General features: G+C 38.1%; 2 protein-coding genes across 4 annotated transcripts in view; both read right to left on the minus strand.

Annotated features, from left to right (window-relative positions):
- SERPINC1 (serpin family C member 1) overlaps positions 1–13,073 on the minus strand; it is a 54,149-nt gene extending 41,076 nt beyond the window's left edge. The window contains exon 1 of the mRNA XM_027868365.1: positions 12,950–13,073. Within this exon, the coding sequence (XP_027724166.1) occupies positions 12,950–13,073 (124 nt within the window). The remainder of the gene's footprint in view (positions 1–12,949) is intronic.
- The window catches only part of RC3H1 (ring finger and CCCH-type domains 1), an 82,955-nt gene continuing 59,884 nt past the window's right edge, over positions 4,898–27,968 (minus strand). For 2 of the 3 annotated variants that reach the window (XM_027868383.1, XM_027868381.1), the window contains exons 12-20: positions 27,587–27,957; positions 26,927–27,091; positions 20,694–20,846; positions 18,456–18,669; positions 18,156–18,246; positions 17,150–17,282; positions 14,974–15,150; positions 14,049–14,164; positions 4,898–13,228 (exon numbers count right to left, since the gene is read on the minus strand). In XM_027868383.1, coding sequence (XP_027724184.1) covers positions 13,075–13,228; positions 14,049–14,164; positions 14,974–15,150; positions 17,150–17,282; positions 18,156–18,246; positions 18,456–18,669; positions 20,694–20,846; positions 26,927–27,091; positions 27,587–27,957 — 1,574 coding nt within the window. In that variant the 3' untranslated portion in view covers positions 4,898–13,074. The remainder of the gene's footprint in view (positions 13,229–14,048; positions 14,165–14,973; positions 15,151–17,149; positions 17,283–18,155; positions 18,247–18,455; positions 18,670–20,693; positions 20,847–26,926; positions 27,092–27,586; positions 27,958–27,968) is intronic. The other variant, XM_027868382.1, reaches the window with a different exon arrangement.

The raw sequence follows: 27,968 nt of genomic DNA on the forward strand, positions 1-27,968 counted from the left end.
CGTCTCATTACTTCTCACGGAGCGATATTCTCTTATATTCGTGTACCGTTTTTTGTCCAAATATCCTCCAATCGGTGGACATCCTTAAAGATTCTAGTTCTTTGGCTGTTCCTCCTCCCCGCCCCCCTCTCAGGATCAGGTTTGTTTTGCTTGTGGCTCTTCCCTCCCTGCTAAAATTCCTCCTTCTTAACCCATCCCTGCTTGTTAATTTGGTATGAAAGTGTATGTATGTAAGTTTCCTTTTGTTTATTTTGGATCAGAATAAATTTTAACTGACCGCTCACCCCATCCCTTCCTTCCACGTTTGTGGATCCTTTTTTCTTTTTTGGTAGGCAATGGGGTTAAGTGACTTGCCCAGGGTCACACAGCTAGTAAGTGTATTGTGTCTGAGGCCAGATTTGAACCCAGGTCCTCCTGACTCCAGGGCTGGTGCTCTACCCACTGCGCCACCCTAGTTGCCCGAATCCTTTTTTCTACACCACTGTATTCCTCCTTTGACTTTCCTTCCCTTCTTCAAGCCCTCAGAGCACAACCAATCTATCCCCAGGGCTTCCTCTTTTCTTATTTAACCTTCAATCCCAATTTTCTTTGAAGACATCAAGGTTCAGAAAGGGAACTTGCTTCTTCACCCCCCCCCCCACTAAAACGTTAGCATCACGTTAGATAGAACACCTCCATATGCTTAAATTTACTTTTCTCTAGACTCCCATCTCCCTCATATAATTACCTACAATTATACTCAAATATGGCAAGGTGCCTTTTTCTTGGTTGTAAACCTCTATTTTTTTCGCTGATGCACTTCACTAATACGATCTTTAATCCTTACTACAATCCTAGGAGGTGGGTGCTATTATTATCCTTACTTCACAGTTGAAAAAACTAAGGCAGACAGAGGTTAAACGACTTGCCCAGGACCACACAACTAGTAAGAATCTGAGAGGCTGGATTCAGCGTTCCAACTATGGCATTCCTTCCACTGTATTACCATCAAGTTGCTAGGTCTTACATGACCTAGATTATGGTTCCTTTTCTATAGAAGCTCAACAATGTTTTTCCTTTGACTAAGGAGCTATTTTGGCTATGACATCCCTGGGACCTTCCCACCCCCCTTAACAATAATGGACTTTTTCTATATTCACATTGCACTGATTGTAACGTGGGAAATTTTCATTTATTTCTCGAAATACATTGTTCAGTTTTTTGTTTATCGTGGTTCTCAGTTCAATTCCTAAATTCTCTCTCCTTGACCTGTTTCCCAATTTTTTGCTGTCTAATGCAAGCACTGATTTCAGTTTGGTTTATTCTAGTTTTCAGAAGTCTGTTACTTGGGTAAAGTTTACCACATACTCTTCTAAGCGATGTTATTTTCCTTCCAATGCTTTTTTCTTTTTTTTAAACCATGCTTCATTTCTTCAAGGAATCCAATGTCATCCTTGTAGAGAAGAAATTTCCCTTTTGAGTCTCTGCTTGGAGTTGTCATGTCGTTAGAAGTATAGACTCTGTACCTAAAGAATTTTTGATGCTAGTGCTTCGTTATTCATCTTTTCATCTTTATTTCCTGAATTAAGGCATCAACGATCAGCTTCACCAGCAACAGGTACTTTTGGATGGGGTGGATGATTGGCCTTGCTTGATATCACTGTGGGTCACCTGGGTCCAAAGACTGACTTCCACTACAGACAGGCCAAGGATCTTTGACCTTCAGGGTCCTCTATGCCCTATCTAATTCAGAGTTTTAGGTACTTTGGATCCCCTGGTCTTAAGGACTATTGTACCACACTGATCTCCATTGAGCCTTGCAATCTAGATGTATCTCTAGCTACCTTGCTGGTGGGGATACTTGAGGCTTGTTTGCCTACACCTGCAGGGATCTTCCTGGAAGACCTTCTTTTCTATTACCCATGGGCTTCTGGATGACTGTGAAGTTGTGGTGTGGAAGTCACATACTATATAATTTCTCGTGGAGTTTTTATCATTTTTCAGGCTGGTGAAAATTTAGAGGTTTTGTTGGAATAGGTATATGGGAGCTAAGTGGTTGATCTCGGGCAGCCATCTTCACTGGAACTCTCACCACCCCTCTTTCTAGGATTTGTGATAGACAGAAAATGGAAAATCAAGAATACTTTGACATGCACCCCAAATTTTGGGAAACACTTCAAAGGGATGAGAGGAAAAAAGGTAGGCTCCCACGAACATGTCACAAGAAAAGTCAGTTATCAATACCACTTCTAGGTCTGTATCCCAAAGAGATAATCACAAAAGTGGGGAAAGGACCTACATGTACAAAAATATTTATAGCAGCTTTTTTTGTGGTGGCCAAGAATTGGAAATTGAGAGGATGCCTATCAATTGGAGAATGGCTGAACAAGTTGTGGTATATGAATGTAATGGAATACTATTGTTCCATGAGAAATGAAAAGCAGGCAGATTTCACAAAAACCTGAAAAGACTTGCATGAACTGATGCTGAGGGAAGGGAACAGAACCAGGAAAACATTGTACACAGTAATAGCAACATTGTGCCATGACCAACTTTGATATCATCAGCTCTTCTCAGCAATGCAATGAGCTAAGACAATTCCAAAAGACTCATGATGGAAAATGCTATCTACATTCAGAGAAAGAACTATGGAGTCTGAATGCAGATCAAAGCATACTATTTTTCTTTTTTTGGAGGGGGGTACTTCTTTCTTTCTTTTACTGTGTACAATGGCCTATATCAAATTGCACAGTCTTGGGGAGGAGAGAGGGGAAGAAAATTTAAAACTCAAAATTTTATAAATAAAGGTGAATGTTGAAAACTAAAAAAAAAAAATTTTATTAAAAAAAAAGTCAGCATCTTGAAATGCTCAAGAATGAAAATAAAAAGGGAAACCATTCCAACAAGAGAGAAACATGGGATTTATCTGAAGACTGACGTGCATTTACAAGTCAATTGAGATTTTAAAAAGAATACACAAAAAATGAAAGGCTACGTAAGAGGATGAAAAGCATGTCACCTTTTTGAAAAAAAAAACAAATATTGTTGGAATGTCACAGCTCATAAAGTTGATGTTGGCAAGATTCTTAGGTTACACTGGGAAAGAAAAGTGGATCAAGGCAGGCCATACACGTACAATCATATTAAACTTATTTCCACATTAGTTATGTTGTAAGGAATTGGAGCTAAAGGAGAAAAGCACGAGAAAGAAAGAAAGAACTCCCCCCCTCCAAAAAAAAAAAGGCCTGTTACAAAGAGGACTAAGTCTGGACTTGTTCTATTTAGACTCAGAACCAGGAATAATGGTCGGAAAGGCAACTTTAGGCTTGGTGTTAGAAACACTTAACAAAAAGGGGCTGTCTCTAAGTGGTCTGAATAACCAAGTCAAGGTGAAGATTTCCTTTTGTGTCAGGGTTGGACTTACAACTCTCAACTTCTCAAACAATATGCTTAGCCTCCATATTTTTTCCTTCTTCGTGACCTCCTCTGTTCCTAAGAGTTCTATTACCACCTCTATGCCACATATGCCAAATCCATAGTTAGTCCCAACCTCTCTTCTGAACTTGTCTTTATCTCAACCTGTGTGTTTCATCAACATCTTGAAGTCATGTTCAGGAAGAGCTTCTATTTTCACGTCCCACCTTTCTTTTCCTGTCTCTGTCATACAATGCTTCCTGTTATCCAGATATGAAATATTGGTCTCTTACCTTTTTCTTCCCCTTTTGAGTCCCACTCAATCACCACCCAAGGTCAGGCCCTTGTCACTTCTCACCTGCCTCTTAATTGGTCTTACAGCTTCTAGTCTCCCCACTACTCAGTCCCTCCTCCACAGTTGCAAAAATAATCTTTCCACAACTATAGGTGTAGAACTATGTACTTGCTTTGCTCTATAATCTTCATATGCTCCCCATTGCCTCTAGGATAAAATTCCTCAGTCTAAGCTTTAAAGACCTCCACACTCAGGTTCTAACTTCCCTTCTCATCCTTACTGAACACACTCACCTTCATTCGAGCCAAACTGTAGGTCTCCTGCACTTATCTCCATTCACACAAGCCCCATGTATCTCCCCTCCTTGCCCAAAATCAATCCCACCTCTCAAAGTCTTTCAGGGCTTGAGCTGATTCTTGTCTGAAGTCATTCTCTGACTGCTATCCCTAGCGAAGCGCTAATGTTTATTCTCAAAAGTACCTTGTACCTATAGGTTTTGCTTTTGCTTTTTTTGGGTGGGGGGGTGGGGATGGGACGACAGACTACGACCTGTTGTACCCCTTAGAAGGTTACGTTCCTTTAAGGTAGGAACTTCCCCCTTCTTTACAGTACCGAGCACACAGCAAGCTCTTATTACATATTTCTTTCAATCAGACACTTGTGGACCTCTTTCAGAGGCCTGGAGGTCATATCCCAATCCCACAATTTATCAACTGTGCAACCTTTGGCAAATTATCTAACCTTTTCCAGTCTCAGTTTCCCCATCTGTCAATCCTGTGATCTTCGCTGTACTTGCATGGTCTCCACAGCCTCTCAAAACCCCAGGATGTTCTTTTATCTTCTCTTGATGTTCTCCAAGTCTCTCAACAAGCATCACTGTGCACAACGTAGTTTATTTTGTGCTAGTTGTCTACCCCAACACATGCTGGGAAATTCCAAGAATTCTGACACTCCAGTACGCTACGGGGTGACACGCCTCCACACAACAGGCTACAATCTTTCCCCGATCGCTGAAAATGTAGGACAGGTGACACGTCTGTGGATCCTGTTGGCCATTTTACATGAAAGGATTCAGATTTGTAGTGCTACTCCTGCTCTTTAAAATATTAGGGACAAGCTGCATGATAAGTAGATATGGAAGATTTCCCAATACCAGAATAAAGTAATATAGGCACATTTACCCCTCTTCCAACAAAAAGAGACTACACATTTCTTCATTAATTTATCATTTAATATAAATGCTGACAGAAAGCAGATAAGACCTTGAAGACACTTTCATATATTTACAAACCAAAAGGTGAATCACCTCCCTTCCATTTCTCAAAACAAATTCTCTTATCTGCAACTCATAGAGGAGCCTTAAACACTATGCAGGAGCAACATGAGGCGGAGTCAGTTTTAAAGGTGATGGAGAGAAGGAAGAAGAGTGGCATCTTCTACATGAACAACATGCACACAATTACCCCCTAACATAAACTTGGAAAAAATTGGCTTTATACTTCCGGAAAAACTCCTAACAAATGAAACAGAGACTTTTTGAGACCCAGTCAGCTGCTGCCTTCTGCCCTTTGCATCCATAACTACTGTTTCTTCCTTTCTACCTCATATAATGTTTGGAAGGCTTTTGAAAAAAAAGTAAACATAAATGGATTAAAATATAAAAAAGAAAAAAAGTTATTCCTTTCAAAAAGCATTTTTCTTTCTCCTATTCCAAAAGGACTTTTTAGGACATAGTTATTACATCCACTTTCACAGTTTCCCCAAATCCTAATGGAGTTAAAGAAAGGTTCACAGATTGCAAATTTCACCTACAAATGCCAGTTACATTCAATTTTGGGGGGTTTGAAACATAAGAAGAAATATAATCACCATTTAGAAAATTCAGCAATTTCAATCAGTTACTGCTGTAAGGCTCAATGAATTTGTTTTCTTTTTAAAAGAGGTATGTTAGGAAGAGAGTAGGGAGCTGAGGCACAGAAGAAAGGGGCAGAGAGAAACCATACTACAACAAAGATTAGATATTTTAACATTGATTTAGAACAGTAGATATGAATTTTCACTTATCCAAAATTCTAAGTGATTAGATTTAAGTGAAGTCACTTACAACCTGACTCAAATCTCATGGTCTCCTTTATTAACCTAGACTATTTATTTTTGTTTTGTTAAATATACCTCTGCAGGGCACAATCACATACAATCAATACGATTGGTAAATTACACGAGCTCTAACCCAAGCATATATGCACCAATGTTAAAAAGTTATTTTTTTAAAAACCACAACATAAAATAAATTCCACCCAAAAAGGTGATAATGACTGCAGAATGTCTCGGGAGACTGGTATGAGCCTAAAGACCAAACAGCCATAGTCAGATAAAAGGGAAAGAGGGGAAAGAAACCACACATACCATAAAAGGAACCTCACAACTAGAAAGTTGCTTTTGGAATTCAAAACATTTATCCCATGACTACATCTTAACCCTTCTTTCTTCATCTCTTATCTTCCCAAAAAGCCACAGAACTACCCAAAAGCAAAATGACCACGTATCTGGATCAATGAATAAAAAATGAACGAAAAATAATTTTGAGTACTTCAATGAAGTTCCAGTTACCAGAAGGGAAGAAAAACAGCATAAAAATGTTGGCAATGATGTTCTTGGAAAAGAGTAGCCTTTTCCTGGGAGGTTCCTTAGTAGCATAAAGAAAAATATGTGGCATGCACAAGTTAAAATGAAAATTCAAAACCACTTAAATCAGAAAACAAAGGAATTTTTAAGGGGCTGTTTCATATTCTATTTGAATTACAGTCAAATTAAAGCAGAGGGATCAAGGCAACCTATGGTACTACTGATAGCTACAGGTAACAAACTCACGCCTCACTATAGTTTTTTAAAATACAAAGTTAGGAAGGGCCACAGGACAGTTTCCAGTTGTAAGATGACTGAATGCACACTCTGTTTTGGATGCCAAAGACTTGTAAGCTTTGCCTGTTGAGAACAGTATCCCCTTTCCTGCCCCTCAACCAGACTGAGACCTCAATATAAGAACTCAGTCATCAAATTTTATAGTCAACATTAAATATTCCACAGGTTTATCTTTTTCATTTGATGCATGTCCATTTCTGGACACCTGTTATTTTTGGTAAAATATAGCCTCTCCCTCCAGCCCAAAGAAAATGTTATTTCTCTAGGGATTTTTTCCCTTTCTTTTTTGTTGGGGGTAGTGGGGAGAGGAGAAGTTGAAGATGAAAGGGAAGGGTGTACCAGGCTTTTGGTTTGGAAGAAATTCATGATCTGGATGAATATCCAAGGGCAGATAAAGATGTGCTAAAGTCCAAATAGCTGTTAAAAATTTTTAGCTTAATATTATATATAATCATGTATCTCACACACATATCCCTTGTCCCTTTTCGTAACAGGATTTCAAAGGGCTGTTACCCACCTTGCTCAGTAGAGTACAGAAAAGTCGTCTTAATGGGAAAATAGTTCTTAATCCTGGTATTTTAAGTGATGTTTTCCTTATTCTTTATCACTAAAACAAGAACTTAATAGCTAAGTGTATCATTTATATATCATTTAGCATCCATAACAAGTGATAGCCAACTATGGATCCTAATGATCCAATAGCATAATTTCTTTGCTTTTTAGTGATCACATAAAATCTAAAAGATTAAAGTTTAAGTATTCAAAGTTAGCTATGCTTTCTAAAAAAAAATGCAAATTTCCCATTAAAAATGTTTTTGAAGTGACTAAAAAGCTGATTTAAGAATACTTTGTGTTAAATCCAATACATCCAAAAAATACAAACTTAAGTCTTTTCAGCAGAATGTACTGAACCAAATAAAGCTGGAATTTAAAAAGCAAAAACAGGAGCCATTCTACTTTTAAATACAAGATTATCTGAGGACACAAAAATTACTGTATTGAAATTTAATTTTGTCAGAGCAGGAAGGAATAAATGAATGAAGGTAAACTAAGAATGGATATATTTGTAAAGTAATGCTATAATGAGAGGCACCTTATTATACCCCAGATGTTCTGCTTACATTGTTCTTTAGTCTGACAGTTCTGCACCAACAAACCCATTAAGGACAGATGTGTTGGGGGAGAAGAAAAAGTAGGCCACACATACTGCTGCCACTTGGATTCTTCTCCCAATGGGAAAAACAATCATAAGACAACAGTTCAAAACAGAAACCTCAGTGACAGACTGAGCAATTACTTTCTGGAAAATATAAAGAGGTTGGAGAAGTTGAGGTTGGGAGTATTTAAATGACTGATACAGTGCTATTACTTTCGATAAAAAAAATTTTCAATGGAGCTTTAAAAGATTTTACACATGGATTCCCTAAAAAAGAGGAAAAAGTGAGGAGAGGTAACAAATAGTCTTAAGTTCCTTAGAATATATTTTCAAAAACTACATGATCCTTCCTTCACTAGTGGGGGATCAGTAATGTTAACTACATCCTCTTTGGTAAAAAGGACCTATGTGCATATTAACAACTCCACTTGTTCTTGTTAAAAAAAACTCCCAAAGGCAACACACACATACCTTGCTTACTAGGCTGGATGTCTCTTACCACCATTTCTAATCAGTAATTTGTTCAATAATTAATTTGTCGCAGTCTCATGACTTGATTACAATGATATTAGCCTCTTTTACTTTCATATACAAAGTTAAAAGAGGCTGGGAGAGTAAAAAGAAATGTAAGACGTGTATACGAAAGCAATGAGTTTCTTAAAACATGCTAATGTAAAAGATATGAGATTAATCAGTTTAAAGAAATGACTTTTTACTATTTTTACACTTCATAAGGCTTTAGCAGTTAACTTTAAACACATCTGTCTGCACAGTACTATCACCTCATGAACACTAAATGGTTTTACAATCAAAAAAGGCTACTAATTCCCCCAAACCAAAACAGAGTAAAGCACAAGTCTTTGGCTCTCCTTTAAAGAAAATAGCAGGCTACCATTCTTAATCAGACCTTTGTTTGCCTACCAGTAGGGCAATACCACATTTGTGCATCACTGAGTAATAACACCATTAGAAAAGGCAACTTCACAGAAGTTATTGGCTAAGCGAATTCATTTGAATGCTCTGTTTTGAGGCAGCAAGCTGTCACTGTTGTACGATTGGGGAGGGTGGTGGGTGAGCCAAAGGGGATAAGCAGAATGGAATATTGACAAAAGAAACCAGGCAGCTGAGGAACTATTTTTTGGGTTAAATCTAAACACAGTGCTGCAAAATTTGAGATGTTTTTAGAATTCCTATTCTGTAATGTGTAATGTATTCTGTAATGCATTAAATAAATAATAAAGTGGCAAGTGAGAATCATACACAATTCCTGTCTTCTGGGAAATAAATGAAATGAGAAAGTGTGGAAAAGAACAAGTAAGGAATAGGGGATGGATAAGGTGAGGAAGAGGAATCACCCCCACAGTACTTACTAGGTCAAATACATCTGTGTTTCCCTACTCTCCGGCTGATTCTCTGGGACTGGCCTTGGAGGCAGGGTTGTTTCCCTGTCAAACATTTCTCTAAGTATGGGCTTTCGTAGGACAAGCTCTCCCCTTAACCAGGAAGGTCACAAGGAATGAACCCTCAGTCATTTCATTCTCTTCAAAGGCACATAAGGAAGGAAATCTACAGACTTAAGTGATGAATTTACTTTAAAAATATTAAGGTAAAGTAAATTGCATATTTAAGAAGGGCAATCAGATCTAAAAATCATCTTCCAGATAACCTGTGAAAAACCCTGAAGGAGCATTCTTAGTTTAACATCGCCTACCACAATAAAACCCTTACTCTGCTAGCTGAAAAAAGAGAATTAATTATCACAGAGCAATGCTTGTAAAGTCTTGCCCTTAATCCACTCACCTTTAATCAAGCCTCTATAGCTTTTACTAAAACTGTGGGGCAAAAAAGCCATGTTTTAGGTCATGCCTTAAATTTTACTTTCCTGGTACACATCAGTAAGCCAACTTCCCATTAACCTGACTGCATAAACAAACAGGAAATAAATGTTTTTTATATCCTGAAGAAACAATATTCAGAAAAAAATCATTTTTCTAAGGAACTATGGTATCAACCAACAGTTCTTACAGTGGAGGTATAATCATATTTACAGAGTTTCTCACACTTCCCAGGAAACTCAATCATGGGAAGAGACTATAAAGTAGTATTCAGAAGAATTTAAATTTTCTAAAAAAGTGTAAAGTTTATAAACTATATTTCTAACCTGACTGGTTTCACTTGCTAACTTCCTCCAAGGAAATAGAGAAAAGACATCCAGAAATTTAAAACTAACCCAACAAATAAATGAGGAAAAAAAAATCAATGCCTTTTGCAGATATTAACAAAAACTAGTTTAAGAGCCAATAGATTATATCCAAACAGGACATTCACCTGGCCAAGTTAATCGCAACAAGGACACTGTACAAAGTGCAGCATGAATACAATTGGGAGGGATAAGAGAACACCATACACAATATTTTGGACTTTCTTTTGCTGCTGTATACAGAGAAAAAGTAGATATATATGGAGTAAACAAGTTATGAGTATAGTTTTAATTATCATGTACCTACCCAAAGTTTTTTCTGAAATATGGAAATAGGGAATCAGAAGCAGTAAATACATGCAATAACTCAGAGATTATTTTTTTCAAAATTACATATTTAAAAATAAAACAAGGTGGCTACAAATTCAAGTTCAAACAACAGAATTTTTTGGTTTACCCACATAGATGTACAGTGTAAATTCAACCTAGTTGGAAAAAGCTTTTGTATTACTAAAAAATTTTTTAAAAAATGTCTCCCAAGGAAAAGATAAAAATAAGCTAGTGAGCACTGCGCTAGCAGGAGAACTCACTACTTTTTCCCTCAAGGAAACTTCCATATGGATCTCTGCCTTTGTTTTGTGCTGCTATACAATCAAGGTCCCTAAAACTTCTACAGAGCTGCTTCCATCATCAGAACGCACCATGACTTCTAAAATTAATCAACTTGCCTCTCTAATGAAGGAATTATCTAACACGTCCAAATGAAAAAAGGGATTTGTCCAAATCATTCTCTGATGAAAGATCTACACATTGCATTTTGGTTGTACAGAAAAATGAATTGCAGAAACCTTGAGAATCCATCAGGGATATAGAAGCTTTTCTTCCTTCTCCCCATGGAAAATAGGTATTAAAAGAAGAATCAACTTTTAGGGGCTTAACTACTCTGAAGTCAAAGTTGAAAAGGTCAGAAAATCAGAATTTAAGTGAGCAAAAAAGAAAAATGAAAAAAAGGTCTCGTTTTTGTTCAAGTTCAGTGCTTCTACCTCCCAATCGGACATTTGATCGCAACAGCTGCGCTCATGCGAAAAAATCCTTAAAACGTACTTAATATATATACAGATATAACTATGTATATGTGTATATATATATAATATATATATAAATTTTTATTTAAATAAAAAAGAAAGCTCGAATCCCAAGCCAATATGTGTATATCAAATCCTTGACCAGCCAGGTCTGTAGGGCATAATCAAATTCAATGTGAAATAGTATATAAATGCGGTGCCTTGACTGGGCAAATTAAATAATTGCTACTCAAAAGAGTGTTCTGTTTGGACTCTCCTACTGGTAGGCAATGGCAGGACTGTATCACCTTCCCCCCCACCCCCCCCCTTAATTAACAGTATGATGGACAAAAAGCTTAGCCCAAGGTTGCTATGACCTTAGCAGGAGTTAAGGGTTAAGAAAAAAAAAAATAAACAAGAAAAATATTAACTCTTGCTTTTACCCAACCAAAGCAATGCAGTAACTTATTACATAACCAGTGCTTTCTGATTTAGTAGTCTAATACAGAAAAGGAAACAAAACAATCAGGCAAAGAGAGGGTAATAGGCAGGAAGTAAGGGTGACTTACATCAATTTATCCCCACTGAACATCAGATTTAGAGGCTTTTGGCAGAGGGTAGATAAGAAATATCAGAATATGTGCAGCAACAATTAAATGGATTTTTTAAGTGGCTGGCAAGGGAAATTCTTCATTCCTTTCAAGGGCTTAGTGAAAAGTAATTTTTTAAAATTATGGTCAGTGAAGGTCCACTAAAACTGATTTTCAGGTATTAACTACCTACTTCTGCTAACTGTTCTGAAGACAAACAGACGGTCAGCCATTCAGACTGTTGTCAAATGCCAGACAGTTTGCCTTCTTTCATCCTTCCTGAAAATAAAGAGCTTTCAGTGTCTCCAGTGCTATGTTCTCAGGACACAAAGAGAAAATGATTTAACAAGCCCAACAGCTAAGACATGTAAAAGGGAACTAGATGTCGAATTCATTTTCAGTTAAGTCAAGTGATACACTCTATCACATAAGGTGTACTAGCTCCTGAATAGGAGCTGTGATTTCAACTGGAGTTCAGAAGCCGACAACAGAGCTTCAAATTTCCAAGTACTACCTCAACATTTACAACAAGACTCTCTAACCTGGTTAAATGAAGAAAGTCAGCATATCCTGTGCTTTCAGTGCTAAGCTACAACTGGCTTTCATGATAACCCGGGCTAAGCGTTTTAGAAGGTGAATCAGTATTCTAATTACATCAAGGAGAAAGTTGGTATTGGTAATAACAATGATAAGGCTATTCAATCTGTTAACGATAGATCACTTCTAGGGGTAAAAAAACCCCTAAGACTTGCTTACATGAATGGCATGAAATACAGATACAAAAAGGGAAGATGATGTTTAGCAAAGGAAAAAAGGTATTAATGATGGCCATTAAAAACAAAAACGACACACTTTGTAAAAAGGAATTTTACTGCACATTTTCTGACATTATAGTCAGTAATCAATTTTTTGCCTCTGAAGCACCTTAAAATTCACACAAGAAGGCCAGGTGCTTTTTTGTCTGGGGAAGTGGGGGGCAGTAGGGGAAGAGAGGGAAGAGAGAGGCAAGTTAAGGAAGTATGTGGGTAAGAAGTATACACTGGGTATGTAATAATACCAAAATAAAAGAAAAACCTACTTCATTAAGATCATACAATTAATCAAACAGAGTATATATATAATATCTTCTTCTTCTTTTTTTTAAAGCCCTGGATCCAAGGCGTCCAAAGTTATTAAAATAAAGTTCATTCACAGAACAAAAACAAATTTAATCTGAATTGCTTGCAGATACTGCTTATTTTCATTTTTTTTTAATTAAAAAACGCATTAATGTGAACTATGTGCAGGTTTTGTTTTCAGTAGTGGTGTTTGTGCACATTGTCTCCGAACCTGCTGCTGTTCCTGGGTTTCTCTGGTCACCCTCAGAGCAGAAGGTCTGGAAGTTATGAACACCACTCCTGCCCTTCTCCTCCACAGACTGAATGAGGGAAGAAGCAAGCAGCTCTCCTCCCATTTTAGGGAGCAGAGCTGGACGTGACTCCCGCCCTCTGAGAGTCATTGTTATCTCCTCCTCCTTCCGGATCCTCAGCCAGGCTCAGAGAGGAGGTCTTGTTTGACAGGAGGCTGATGTTCTCTTGGGATAACGTCGATCCGTTCGGCACCTCACTGCTAAAGTCAGAAGGATGAAACAGTAGTGTAAAATGAGAGAATAAGCTAGGAAATGAACAAAGTTATCAAGAGGTGATATACATGCAGTGTTCTTAGCTCCACTGAAAAACACAGAAAAAAGGGTCTAAAAGGGGCAGATGGGTGGTGCAATGGATAGAGTACCAGCTCTGGAGTCAGGAGGACCTAAGTTCAAATCTGGCCTCAGACACTTGACACAACTAGCTGTGTGAACCTGGGCAAGTCACTAAACACCGACTGTACTGCCAAAAGGAAAAAAAAAAAGCATCTACACTCTCAGCTGCTGAGAAAATGCATCTTTTTGACATATTAATTTATCTTAATAAATTTTATCAAAGTTTATGATAAAATTTTTTTTCCAACTACTAAAGAACTCCCATCATTGCTTGATGGCACGAAGTGCTAAAGCTGAATCTTATTTTCAAATACAGAGATATTTGGAACAATGGCGTTTAAAAAGTAATTCTGTGAATAGCTGGGTATTGTGTAAGCTTAACAAATAGACATAGTTCCTTAATTAACATAATTTGTTTGAAAGTCAGGAGGGATTTGGAGTGAATAAAACCTTTAAATATCTCATTAAGTTTAGGTTAATTAGCCAAATCACTACTGCAGCTCTGGCAGAAGAGTTATGAAAGCTAAATTTTAATTTCTTTCATCTTAGGTACACATTTAAAATTAAAATTCAAAATGACAAGATCTTAAAATAGCTCTTCAATTTTAGCACAAACCAAAATAATCAATCTTCCTTTGGGTATTATACAACAGATTACAAAGAGCAGAAGAATGCTCACTTCTTTACCTGAATGTCAATGCAAGGTCCTCAGCTGGAACCTTGTTCTGCGGTTCTGCTTGTCCATTTTCTGCTTGCTTACTGGGACCCAATTTGTTTTTCATATCCAGAGAAGATTGGTTCTCCTTTGAAAGAGGAGGAAATAAAGTCATCTCTCAATTACCCAAGCTAATGGACAAGAGATAGAACAGATTAAGACAGAACTGCAGATATTCCAATTATTCTTATTCAGCTTTGAAACAGAGTCAAAAACAAAGTCAGATTTACCCTAATCCATATCCACTTCTTATTTATTCCCAATGAACTGATCCAAGTCCTGGGACCACATGGGAAATAAAGGGGAGTAGGCTCCAAGGCAAAACAGATAATTTCACTAATAAAATAGGAGTTAACTAACAACAACAAAAAACCCTAACCCTTTAAAATAATTTTAAAAATTATATTACTAACATGGAAAGCTCAAGAAAACTAGTCTATCCATTAAGATTAGAAATTTCTTTAGAGGAAGGAAAGGACCACAAACATAAAACCTAAGAACATCAGTACTATCAGTAAAATCTCACACACCAGTACTGTTTGGAAGAAATGGGTAAAGAGTCACCAATGGTTCATGGAAAAACAAAACAGAAAGTTGCTGGACAATGGTTTTCACACACTACACTATTTCTACAGTGAGTTACAGCAATTCTTGCCTCCCAACTTGGCTCTAGATTTCAAAATCTAGTTTAAACATTTTCAGGTAATTTCTGTCTCTTTCTTTAAACAAAGAGCCTTCAGTAGGAGTTTTTCTTAATGCAGAATAAGAAAAAAAGAATACAGTCAAATAAAACAGGAACAACCAGCAAGGAGAAAGCTCATTTTTATAAACCCAATGTGATCCCCTTCTATGACTGTCAACAGATCTCTGATTACAGCAATTACTCAACTCACTCACCATGCTCAGCTCCCGAGTTCTCTTCCCGATTTCCCGCTCCACCTGGTGTAGCTCCAAACTCAACTGTTCACTTGAGACCATTCCGGGCCACTTGGGCGGTGGTGGTGGAGGTTGGGGAGGAGGCTGGCCTGCCAGAGTGTTCGTCTCCCTCTGCAACAGCAGCCTGTTACTAACAGCCTAAACGTACAAAGCCAAGCATATACACAACTCAGCACTCATGCCATGCACAAAAATTAAACAGGGAATAAGTGATGATTACTGCTTTATGGCCATAAGGACAAGTATCTTCCCAACAAATGATGGCATCATAAAGTACTGTCTTTCTTTAAACACTATGTGAAATATTAAGGTCTGGAGGCACTAGGTTTTTGCCTTCCTTTGTATCCCCAATGCTTACTGAGTATTTATTAAGTAACAATGACTTCAGATGTTCCATGTTTAGGCTAATTTGTTCTTTCTCTTTTAATTAAGTAGGACATACTGATAAAGATTTACCCATTCCAACCCATTTAAAAAAATTTTGCTGGGATTCTAAGCCCATAAATGTTTCAATGGGATTTACTTAAGGTAATGGCAAAGAGGTTTGGCTAAAATGACTGAAGAGACTAGCAGCTAGCAAAGTCGGAAATGGCCCTGAATATCTGCCTTTTAGACAGACAGTTCTAGAAATTGACAGAATTAAAAGACTAAATTAAGCAATCAATTTACAAACTGCAGATACCTTCCTAGGGAAAAAAAGGAACCAGGGCTGAAGGTTCTAAACTTGTGAAAGTGCAGGATCTAATTCAAGATAAATATGCTCGATCACAACAGCATTATAAGTGATCAGATGTGGCAGAAAGATTTTGAAACAATCCAAAATTAAGATACCGACAAAAAGCAGGCATGCAAAATATAAACATATCCAGATCTCATGAATGCTAAACCCCACCACAATAGCACAAAGCAAGACATAAAATTAAAAACACCGCCCCCCCAACAATTTTTCCTAATGATAAAAATGAGGACTGTAGTTAGTTATAATTTTCTCTCCAAAACAATCTACAATCATGTTTCCTGAAGGAAAATAACATATTAGTATCCACTCAGTGTTCTAATGGTTTTCTCTGGAACACAAGTGAAATTATAACCAAAGGATGATAATATTAGCATACCAAGATTTAATCATTCCTCATCTATGTTCCCAAAAGTATGCCATCAACATTATTTGTTACATTTGATATCCAATATTTCTTTCACAAACTTGTAAACGAAATTACAAGATAAAATAGCAAGCTTGTCTTCTGAAATTTACTTTATTCCAACACCCTTTACACACGCATGCATGGGTGTGTGCATGTGTGTATGGAAGTGAATATGTTTTTTTTATTTAAATTTTTTAAAAAATTCAGTTCAACAAATAATGATTAAGTACCTACTACGGGAAAAGCATTATACTAGGTCTGGGTATAAAAAGACAAAATAAAAGTTCCTGCTTTCAAGAAGTTTACGGTATTTATGCAGATAAATAAATATAATCTGAAGAGAGAGAGAACACAACTAATGGGGATGATAAAGACTGGAGGAGGTGGCCCATGAGCTGACCCTTTGGTTCACATGGAATACATATCAGATAAAGCACAGGGGCAGATGGAGTACTCAGTTCAGGAAATAAAAAGCAGACCCATTTAGCTAAAACACAGAATATATAAAAAGGTTAATGTGAACACAGGTCATTACTTTCTCACCTGCCATTTTTCAAAGCACATTAATTATTTATAGAATTAATTACAAATGGTGGCAAGTTCAGAAAAAAGGAATACAAATCAAGACTTAAAAAAGAGTACTTTTTACATAACAGGCACTTGAATGTTTGTTGAATGACATTAATGAACAGGATTAAGCTAAGAGCATTTGTTTCTAATTACTATAATTCTTAAACTCCAGATTATTAACAGGTACACAGAGCTCCTACTGCTTAATAATATTAACCAAAATGTCTTCCAAATACGGAATTTAGTTACATATTGAGATTTCAGAAAGATACCTTTTAATGCTTGTACAAAGTTAGTTCATTCCACAGAAGGCTGAATCATTAGAATATGACACCTAAAAATTTGCCTCTGTAGTGTGTCAAGTTTTTCTCAATCTCTTGAAGTCTCAAGTCAAAAAAGCAAAGTCATGCCTAGGTCAGTACCTCGAGTCCTCGAAGCTGGGTGTGCTGGTTAATCTGGTGGTTCAACTGCTGCAGCTCTAGTCTCAGCTGTTCTCTCTCAGCAGAGGGCATAGGCTTCCCATGACTGGCCACTTCTGACATGGACAATCTTTCCCTTTGATGGGAAAGCAAAAAAAGAAAAGGAATCAAAGTGCAATTACTGCAGCCAGAATAACTGAATGGCAAGATAAAACTCACTTAAGAACTCTCTTAAGTTCACAGCAAACTCTCTGTTCATACTTTTGGACCCAGTAATACCCCTACAAGGTCTGTATCCCAAAGAGATTAAAGAAAAAGGAAAAAAGATTTGTATGTACAAAAATATTTATAGCAGCTCTTTTTGTAGTAGCAAAGAATTGGAAATCAAGGGAATTCTCATCAACAGGGGAACGGCTGAACAAGTCAACAAGTATACGATTATGATGGACAACAGTACATTGTGCTATAAGAAATGACAATGGGGATGGTTTCAGAAAAAACATGACAAGACTACATGAACTGATTCAAAGTGAAGTGAGAAGAATGAGGAGATCATCGTGCAGAGTAACAGCAATGTTGTAAGGATGATCAACTGTGAAAGACTTGGCTGCTCTGATAAGTAAGGATATGAGACAATTCTAAAGGACTCATGATGAAAAAATGCTATGTACCTCCAGAAAGAGAACTGATGAACTCTGTATGAAACTGAAGTATAATTTGTGTACGTTCTTTATATTTCTTGCCTTTTACAAAAAATTATGGCTAATATGGAAATGTTTTGCAAGATGTCACATGTATAACATGTATAATTTATATATTGCTAGCCTTCTCAGTGGGTAGGGGAGGGAATTTGGAACTAAAAATTTAAAAAGGAAAGAATGCTAAAAATAATACATCATTACAACGTGCACAGAGAAAAGGAAAAACAATCCACACCTCCACTGTCGTCCCGTCCCATCCTCCCCTTCCCCCTGCCCCCCCCCCAACATAGAAAGACAGACAGACATACCTTTCAGTGAAGTGTCCCTGAGAAGGCATAGTTTGGTGAGGGGAATATGGAGAACTTCCCCAGCCACCATGAGTTCCATATGGACTATAATCTTTAAGAGAAAGAGAGCTATTTAGGAAATATCCAATTCACGTTGGCTTCTTTTCCTTTAAGCTACAATTACTAGCTTCCTAGACAGCCTCAAACACAACTTTCTAAAAATCAGATAAATTAAACACTGACAAGCTAAGAATACTTCAATACTAAAGGAAAAAGCCAAAAATATTTCATCTGACCCTCAATGAATTCACAAATACTCACCAGACATGCTGATTGATTTGGTGGAAGTCCCCTGAGGTGCTAGAGCCTGCATTGGGCCAGAACCCTGATACATGGTCTTGGAAGTTCGAGATATGGCGCCAAACCGGGACACTGTGGGCCGATCACCAAACGGGATGAGGTCATCATCACTGGTTTCTGCTACCCTTCGCTGAAGCTCTAGCCGCTGGTCTCTCACACTTTTACTTTCTGCATTCTGGTAGACACAAGTCAAAAAGAGAAAGCCCATTCCCACCTTAAGTTTTTTCTACTATAATGTTCTTTACCTCTGTAAGACTAAAATACTATAATGAAACTAGAAAGATGGACAGAAGGATTCAGAAGTGTTCTATATTTTAATTCAATAGAATTACTGAATGGTAGAGCTAGAAAAGACCTTCTGGATCCTCTAGTCCAGGTTCTTAACTTTGGGGTCCATGACACTGTCTTATATTTTGATATCTATATTTCAAAATACTGGTTTTGCTTGTCATCCTATGCTTTATATTTTGAGCATTTAAAAACATTATTCTGAAAAGGTATATATGACACAAAAAAGGCTAACAACCTCTGCTCTGGTCCAATGATAAAGACAATGAGGGCAAAGCTGAGTCCACATGGCTAGTAAGTGATGAAACCACTTCTTCAGTTTTCAGAGAGGATTTTAGCTAGGGAATAAAGAATGAAATCATACCAGGGTTCTTAACAATTTTATAGGCCAATGTCCCCTTTGGTAGTCTGGTGAAGCCTCTACTCAAAAGAATGTTTGTTATCAATATTCATAATTGAAGGAAATGCTAAAATTCAGTTAGAGATGGGTGAAAATCAAAAGCCATTTAAATTCATTGTCTCCCTGAGATGTATCCATGCCCTTTCCTGCAGGGGTTCATGGATCCCAGTTTGAGAACCCCTGAGCTAAACTGAGTAACCCAGAACAATTTCTATAGGCTAGAATGTTTCCCAAGACTTGCCACAGGAAGCTTTAATTATAGAAAAGCCCAAGAGCTGAACCCTGAATGACACATTTCTGGCCTGAAAGAGCTCAAAGGATGGAACAGGGCGGGTAATATCTGTCTGGGCAGTTGAAAGGTGGGAGGAGACTTGTTTTCGTTCACATTTCTGTTACCTATATTACTATCTCCTTCTAGTCACTGCCACAGCAAGGGTTCTCCTTCCTGACAGAAGATGAACTCCTTGAGGGATGGTCTCTCTTTTTTTTTCTATCTCCTCAGGATTGGCACAGAACCGGCATAAATGCTTGTGTACTGATTTAACAAGATCTTTCCAAAAATCAGGTCCTCCCTTTTTCTCTCCACCACATACGAACTCAAGTATAGGTTAATTTCCTACTTCCCACTTTTGGTCATACACTACCATTAAAAAAAAAAAAAAATCACAAAGTTGGAAAAGAACTTAACAGCCATCAAGTTCAATCCCCTATCCTTAGAGGGGTTAAAATGTAACTGGGAAATGTTTTACAAAATATACAATGCAACACAGATGTCAATTTGTGGTTTTCTAGGTCAATAAGCGGCCTGCAGGGATGTTTCTATTTGAGTTTGACATACCACTGCCCAACAGATAAATACATCCTGCCATGATACTCCAAACAAGTAGTCATAAAGCTTCTTCTTGAATATCTCAAATAATAGGGAACTCACTATCTTAATGCTTTTTACCTATTTTATTTTGGGGGCAGCTCAAATTGTGAGAAAGTTATTCCTGATACTGGACTAAGATTTACCTCCTAACTTCTACTCAATCATCCTAGTTTCTTTTTCCCTACAAACACCAAAAATAAATATAATTTCTCTTTTCAAATAACAGCCCTTCAATGCAGGGCAACAATTAGCCTATCTAGACTTCAGACAGAAATTTTTTTTAAGCACTGTGACAATGGTTTACTAATGCTCACAATATTAACTATAGCAGTAATACTATTTACACTTCAGAACTATTAAAAAATTAAGGTTATAATTGGGTGAAAACAACAAATATGGGTCTTGATCAAAGACAACAAAGCGCACACCAATTTGGTCTCAGTTGTTGGGGAACTGAGCTGCTACAGAGGCTGACATTACACAGCAGGCAAATTCTAAACACAGGTCCATTTTGCACTACCTTTAAAAACTTAGGCCTTCCCTAAATGGAGGGCTGCGTGGCCAGGCACAGGCCAGAGCCCACTGAAAGGACAGGTTTTGGCACTGTAGACAGTTTTGGCAAGTCTGGGGTTGTACACACCGTTATCTCCACATTGCCAGCTGCAACAGCATCTTTGGGTTTTGCATCTTTGGTCCCGATGTAGGAGCTGATGGTGTCACATGACCAAGGGGAGTACTGGCTGTAATCATTCCCTTTGTATTTTCCAGCGACTTTCAGGTCATCATCCAAATACTGTAAATAAGAAACAGGACAAAGCTCTGTGAGTAATCAGGGCAAAGATAAAGCAATGGCATTTCCAAATAATTTTTTTGTTGGAAGCAAAATACTGACACTCCTATGGAATAAATGCTTCACAATACAGGGTTTTTGTTTGTTGGCACAAGTTACGAAACTGTAAAACCATTCGTGTAGATTCTAGATATTTGAGGTTCAAGTCAATACAAATAAACATAACCATGAGGAGTTCATGACTGCCAATGCTGATAAAGAGGATTTTAATAGCACCATTCTCATCAAAAAGAGAAAAAAGCTCCACGACTCATGTTCTATAGTGGGGGAAAAAAACAAAGTCCAATATATTTACAACTTACCATATTACAGAAATGAATTTTGTAATTTAATGTAAATTTCCTAAGTTGTTAAAATACTACATCTTATTTATCTGCCCTAAGATAGATAAAAATAAAAATTTTGATAAATTGGATAGGTAAAACCAATGACATCTGATCTGAGACCCCTTAGAAATTCAAAATAGAATGTGAGCTTATGGTCAGTCAAGAAGAATTTACTAAGCGCCTGTGCTAAGTGCTAGGGATATAAAGAAAGGAAAAAGCAGTGTTTGCCTTCAAGAAGCTCAGTCGAATGGGGGGGGGGGGGAGCCAGCATGAAGACAACTGGTGGTTGTCCTTCGTTTTCGAAAAGAACCAAAATGACATCACTACATTGGAGTTAAGTTTTAATGTGTCCGACTGGCTGATCAGACCAGTATGAGCTTGGAATGTTCTAACACAGGTCGGGTACATGCAGTCCCTATGAACCTTTGGGGTGGATTCTCTAAGTCTGCATTATCTTGTGTTTCTCTTGAGCTATTTTAATTCTGCTTTGCTCACAGAGCACATGCCATGCGAAGCACTCCTGTGCCAGTGTCTCCCATGTCATACAATCAATTCCAAAGTTTTTAAGAGAGACCTTGAGAGTGTCCCTGTATCGCTTCTTCTGATCACCATATGAATGCTAGCCCTGTGCGAGTTCTCCATAAAAGTCTTTTTCACAAGTGTACATTTTGCATTCGAACAACGTGGCCAGCCCATAGGAGTTGCGCTCTCTGAAGCAGAGTTTGCATGCTCGGCAGTTTAGTCTGAGAAAGGACTTCAGTATCTGCTATCTTATTCTGCCAGGTGATCTTCAGAATCTTCCTAAGACAATTCAAATGGAAACAATTCAGTTTCCTGGTATGGTGCTGTTATAAAGTCCAGGTTTCAGAGGCATACAACAATGAGGTCAGCACAATGGCTCTGTAGACCTTCAGTTTGTTGGTCAGTCTAATACCTCTTCTCTCCCACACTTTCCTTCAGAGCTTCTCAAACACTGAGCTGCCTCTGGCAATGCATGCATCAACCTCATTATCAATGTGTACATCCCTGGAAAACTTATCCACAGCATTCAAAACTTCTCCATTTGCTGGTGACCAATGGTTCCACATACAGATGGTGTGGTGCTGGCTTATGGACCACCTGTGTTTTCTTGACGTTAATTGTTAGGCCAAAATTAGCACAAGCAGCAGAGAATCAATCCAGACTTTGTTGCAACTGAGCTTCAGAGGCTGCAATGAGTGCACCATCATCTTCAAACAAAAAATCATGCACCAACACTCCTTCCACCTTGGTCTTGGCTTATACTCCTTTCAAGTTAAAAGAATTTACCATCAGTGCAGTAGCTGACCTTGATGCCACATTTATCCTCATTGAAAGCATTTCACAACAAGGCTGAAAAACATGCTGAAAAGCACAGGAGCAAGCACAGAGCCTTGTTGCACTCCATTGGTGACTGGAAAGCACAAGAGCATTGTCCATTATCCAGAACCCAGGCAAGCATGTCGTCATGAAATTGACATACAATGCTGATGAACTTCTTTGAGCAACCAAATTTTGATATAATTTTCCATAAGCCCTCATGACAGACAGTATCAAAGGCCTTGGTCAGATCTACAAATGTTTTGTACAGACCCCTGGTTCTGCTCCTGGCATTTCTCCTGGAGTTGTCTGGTAGCAAACACCGTATCAACCATTCCTCAGCCCTTTCTAAAGCCACACTAGCTTCTCAGGTAGATGACCATCCTCCAGGTGAAGGATCACACTATTAAGGAGGACTCTGGCAAGAATCTTGCCAGCAATGACTAAGAGAGAAGATACCCCCCCCCAATCTCCCCCTCCCCCCGTGACTGTCAATGGACAATCTAATTCAGTATCTAGCACAAAGAAAGCACTTTTGGGGTTATGTGTGTAAGCTGAAGCATCTTGAGCAAAGGGGTGAGGTGAGGTCTACTTTAGTAATTCACAATAATAAATATATGTATATTATGTCTACATGATGACCCGTAGAAAACTTTTTATGCAATAGTAACAGGTAACAGATATAACTGTGATCATTTTTGCAAATATCTCATTTTATCCTCATAATAAACCTAGAAGGCAAGTGCTATTATTATTCCCATTTTACAAATGAGGTTGATAAACCCATGATTACAGAGTTAGGTAGAATTTGAACTAAGGTTTTCCTGACTCTAGCTCTATCCACTATGCGGCCTGACTGCCTTCAACTCATAGGAGATTTACATTTAAATTTTCTGAAGCAGGATCAAAGTTTTATCTCTATTGGAAGACAACAAGGAATATAGTAGAAAGGAGATCAGTCTTGGGAACCCAAAGACAAACCAGAAGCTGAGGTCCTGGAACCAAAAGCACTTACATTTACTAGGTTTCTACTCAGTACCCAGCACAAAGCAAGACAAGAAGTTCACTAAGTCCCTGACAAGGAGCTGACATTCTACTGAAGAAAAACAACATGGATGAGAAAACACAAAGTAATTTCAGGTGAAGGGGAGAGCGCCTGAAGTAGGTAGCACTTGAGAAGAAGCTTGAAACAATCAAAGATGGAGCACATTAAAAGAGTTTGTATTATGCAAAGGCACCGTATAAGGAACACTGGTGGGATGGAATACAGAGCGTTACGAGAGAAAAATATGCAACCATCCTAGAAGGATTAGATAAAGATTACAAGGGACTAATATCAATAGTAGAGGCAAGAAGGAGCCACCAAAGCTTCTTGTACAGAGAGTGACCTGGTGAGGACTTGAGCTTTAGAAAAATTGATTTGGCAGTCGTGTAGAGGTGTCAAAGGAGCCACACATGCAACAGAACCAAATTAAAATGTCACTGAGAAATGTTTAATGAAATAAGTGAAAATACAATTCAACACAGATACTGCTAATCTATGCTTTCCTAAGTCAATGTGTTGTTGGCAAGGATGTTCCTACTTCACCACTGGTACACAGAAGGGACTGGAGAGAGGAGGACAATCAAAAGTGACAAGAGTATGAACTAGAGAGGTAGCCATGTGAAGACAGAGGAATAAATAGATGTTACGGAGTCAAAAGTGAGAAGACTTGGCCATGATTAGATAGGGAAGGGGAGAGAAGAGTAAAGGGTCAGAGATGATTCCAATTGGAACAATGAGAGTGCTCTCAGGAAAGGGAGGGTCAGGTTGGAGATTACAGGTGGTTTAAGGGGGAAAGATCAGCGAGTTCCATTTTGAACATGTTGAATGTGAAATACCCATGAAACCTCCAGGTGAAGCTGTCTAGCAGGGACATGGAATTCAAAGAGATGAAGCTGAATTGAATGAAGTTGAAAGGGATGAAGAGATGAACTGCCAGTCATCTGTATAGATCTGAGAATTAAAACTAGAAGAACCAATGACATCAGCAGGAGAGAGTACAGAGAATAGAGGGCCCCTAGGGCAGAACTCTGGGATACCCAAGGCACAGAGGGCAAATATGGATGAGAAGCCTGTAAAGGGGACTGAGAAGAATGAAAAGCCACCCAACTCTTCTCCTCCTCCATACATCCTGTGATCCAGTGACAGTGGCTTCCTTCCTTTTCCTCCCCTAAGACTCCATTTCAGAACTCTGGGCACGTTCACTGGCTCTCCTCCATGCCTGGGATTCTCTACCTCTTTATCTCATCTCCTGGCTTCCATCAGATATAGAAGAAGCCTTTCCCATTATCCCTTATTCCTGATGCCTTTTCTATGTTGATTATCTCAAATGTATCCTATATATGGTTTGCATGTTGTCTTCTCCATTAGACTGTGAGGTCTTTGAGAGCAGCAACTGTTTTAGCCTCTCTTTGTTTCTTCAGTCCTTACCACTGTGCCTGGCATATAGTAGGTACTTAATAAATGCCTGACTTGACCAGGAGATAGACTTGTCATGAAAACCCAGAAAGGAGAAAGCGTTCAGGAAGAAGGAAAGGTCAATGCTCTTGGGAAGTCAAGAAGGTCAAGGACTGAGAAAGGGCCATGGAATGTAATAATTAATGCAATATTAGGGACCTTGAAGAAAGTAGTTTCAGCCAAGTAGTGTAGTTAGAAGGTAGTGGGATATTAGAAGTGAGGGATATGACAAGTAGAGGCAAAGTATAGGGAAAAAATTGTTTCCTTCTAGATTTTTCATTTAGCTAAAGCCAAGAAAGGCCATCCAAAGAGCTGTGTGAGGTAGTTAAAAAAAAAAAAAAAGACCTGGGTTCTTGTCCAGCTCTGTTTGTAACTCACTGTGTGATTTCAGACAAGTTACCTCAGATAAGGAAGTTATTTTCTTGGACCTCAATGTCCTCATCTATAAAATGATGGGGCTATAGTAAATAAAATTGTTTCTTTTTAAAATACTATATGGTCTCTTTCAATGTACTCAGACACTATAATTGATAGCTTGGTCATCAATGTTAAGATTTATACTGAAGGAATATCAGCAAAATTTCTGTGGGACAGCTCTGGGTAAGGGGCTCTGAGTAAGTGCCTGGAGCTAGGTTACCAAAGTAAAGTCTGGAATGGAAAATGTATTCCCTGGGGAGAGAGGTAGAAACAGGAGGGCATCTAAGACACTAGGGCCTCATCAACTACTAAAAAGCTAGAAAAGAAAGTTTAGTGCCAAGATACACATATACATATGTCATATGCTGTCACATAGGATAGGGCTTTCACCAATTGAAAGATGCATTTCCATCTGTCTGGCCACTGCAATCTAAAGAGCACGGAGTACTTCCAATTGACCCACAGCTGAAATCTCTAACAGATGTTGTCGCCTGCCTCCCCTCATTGGCTCTTCTCTCTGGATCCTGTGTGCAGTGGTGTGTACCCAGTAGGCATATCATAAAGGCTATCTACTGCTCTCAGATTACACTGTTTCTCCTACATTGATCCTTCCTACTTCTGAGGACTCACCAATATTGGTGGCATCTCACCATCATCGAGGGTCCTTTGCTCTTTTTGCTTTTAATACCTCCAGAAGCTGAGGGGATGTTGAGGCTGGGGTTTTATTCCTCCTTTTTTCATATATATGTTGATTTTTTTTTCCAAAACAAACAAACAAAAAAAAAAACCCCTTGATTCAAGGCTGTCCTGGATGTGTGAGGCTGACTTTCAGATAACTAAGGCTATAAAATGTAATACTGAACTAAAATTATAATCACTGACCTGTGCAGACACATGCTAATCTTATGATCAGTAAGTAGTAGAGGGGCTGGTTAACAGGTAGCAGAGCCCTAGGATGGAGTGCTCCTCAGTTCAGTATATAACCCACTTCAGGAGAGAGGCAAGAACAGAAGATCAGCCTTATAATGAATTTTGTAGAAGGGTATTATATAGCAGTATTCCCACTTATTTTCAATTGTTGCCGTTACTAAGGGGAAAAAACTGTTATCATGTGAATTTAAATAAGAAAAAAAATATAAAATATTTTGACTTTACTGATTAATTTGTATAATCTATACATTTGGAAAACTATAGGTAAGTCATTCCTCATTGATCCAAACAGAGAGCTGGATATAGTTACTTTTCTTCCCTAAGTGGGCCAACTCTAACTTCATCTTGCTCATTACTGGTAATTTATCTGAATCATTATATTTATTTTAATTTTAACATAAGACAAATCAAAATATTAGGCATTTTGATTGCAACTGAAAAACTGCTGAATGAATACTGTCAATTTGCTTTCAAATAAACAGACACTGAAGATTTAAGACTACAATGCTTACTTCCTCTGGATGGAAGGAGTGGGGCAAGGTTGGTGAAGGTGCAAAAGGAGGTGGCGAGATCACTTTTCTCTCTTCTAGTTGGGCCATGATTTCCTTCCGTCGTCGATGTAGCTCATCTAGACTAGGGTGGGCCTGTGCGGGAGGCGGTAGTCTGCTGTAAGGCTCCTAGAAATGAAATGAAAAATACAGAAATGACTTTAAAAACCCACTGTATGTATTTAATGTATATTTAAATAGTTAACAGCTTTGGTACATCCACTTTTTAACATTTGTTTTAAATGTTCCCTCCCAGCTTTAAATATATGATCTAATAAATTTGATGTTCAAAATTTAAAGCCAACAAAAAAATCTGTCAAAGTTCTCAAGGGAAGCAGGCTAGATTTCTTATTGTCTATCAGGTAGCTGTCAACCTTCAATTACGTTGAAAATTTTTTATCTTTTAAATAAAAGTTGAGAAATTAAGAAAATAAATAAATAACAAATTAATCAAATTATTAAAAGGATAAAAAAAAAACCTGGTCATCGAGAAATAGAACCTTTGCACATATTTCAAAAGCTAGATTAGATAACTAGGTGGTAGTGCTAGCTACCCATTCCAAAGGTCAAAGAATCATTTTAAGAGATTAATTCATTAAATAGTAATTTTTAAAAAAGGCATACTCTGATATATGGAGGTCTTATCTGACTTGGATGTGGACCCACTGGATAATAACTCTCTATTTGCTGGTATCTCTCTCTGGACTCTGGTACATAAGGTGAAACAGCTGCCGGTGGAATCTCAATGGCTACAGGGCTTTCCTGGAAAATCTCCTCTCGCGCATAAGACTGAGGAGGGTACACACGACGGCCATCATAATGTGGTGGGTACATCGGTGGGTACTGTTGTGGCTGAGTCCCATATTGGGAGTTTACTACACGATCCTGGAGGTAGGGTGGGTAATGATCCAAGTATGGAGGACCAGGTTCAGGAGCAGATGGTGGCGGTCGGACAAAGCGGGAGACACATTGCGGGGTTGGAGTATAATACATCCCTATAGTATAA

Source organism: Vombatus ursinus, unplaced genomic scaffold (genome assembly GCF_900497805.2).
Source record: "Vombatus ursinus unplaced genomic scaffold, bare-nosed wombat genome assembly UNPS02014789.1, whole genome shotgun sequence".
In the NCBI taxonomy this organism is placed as follows: Eukaryota; Metazoa; Chordata; class Mammalia; order Diprotodontia; family Vombatidae; genus Vombatus; species Vombatus ursinus.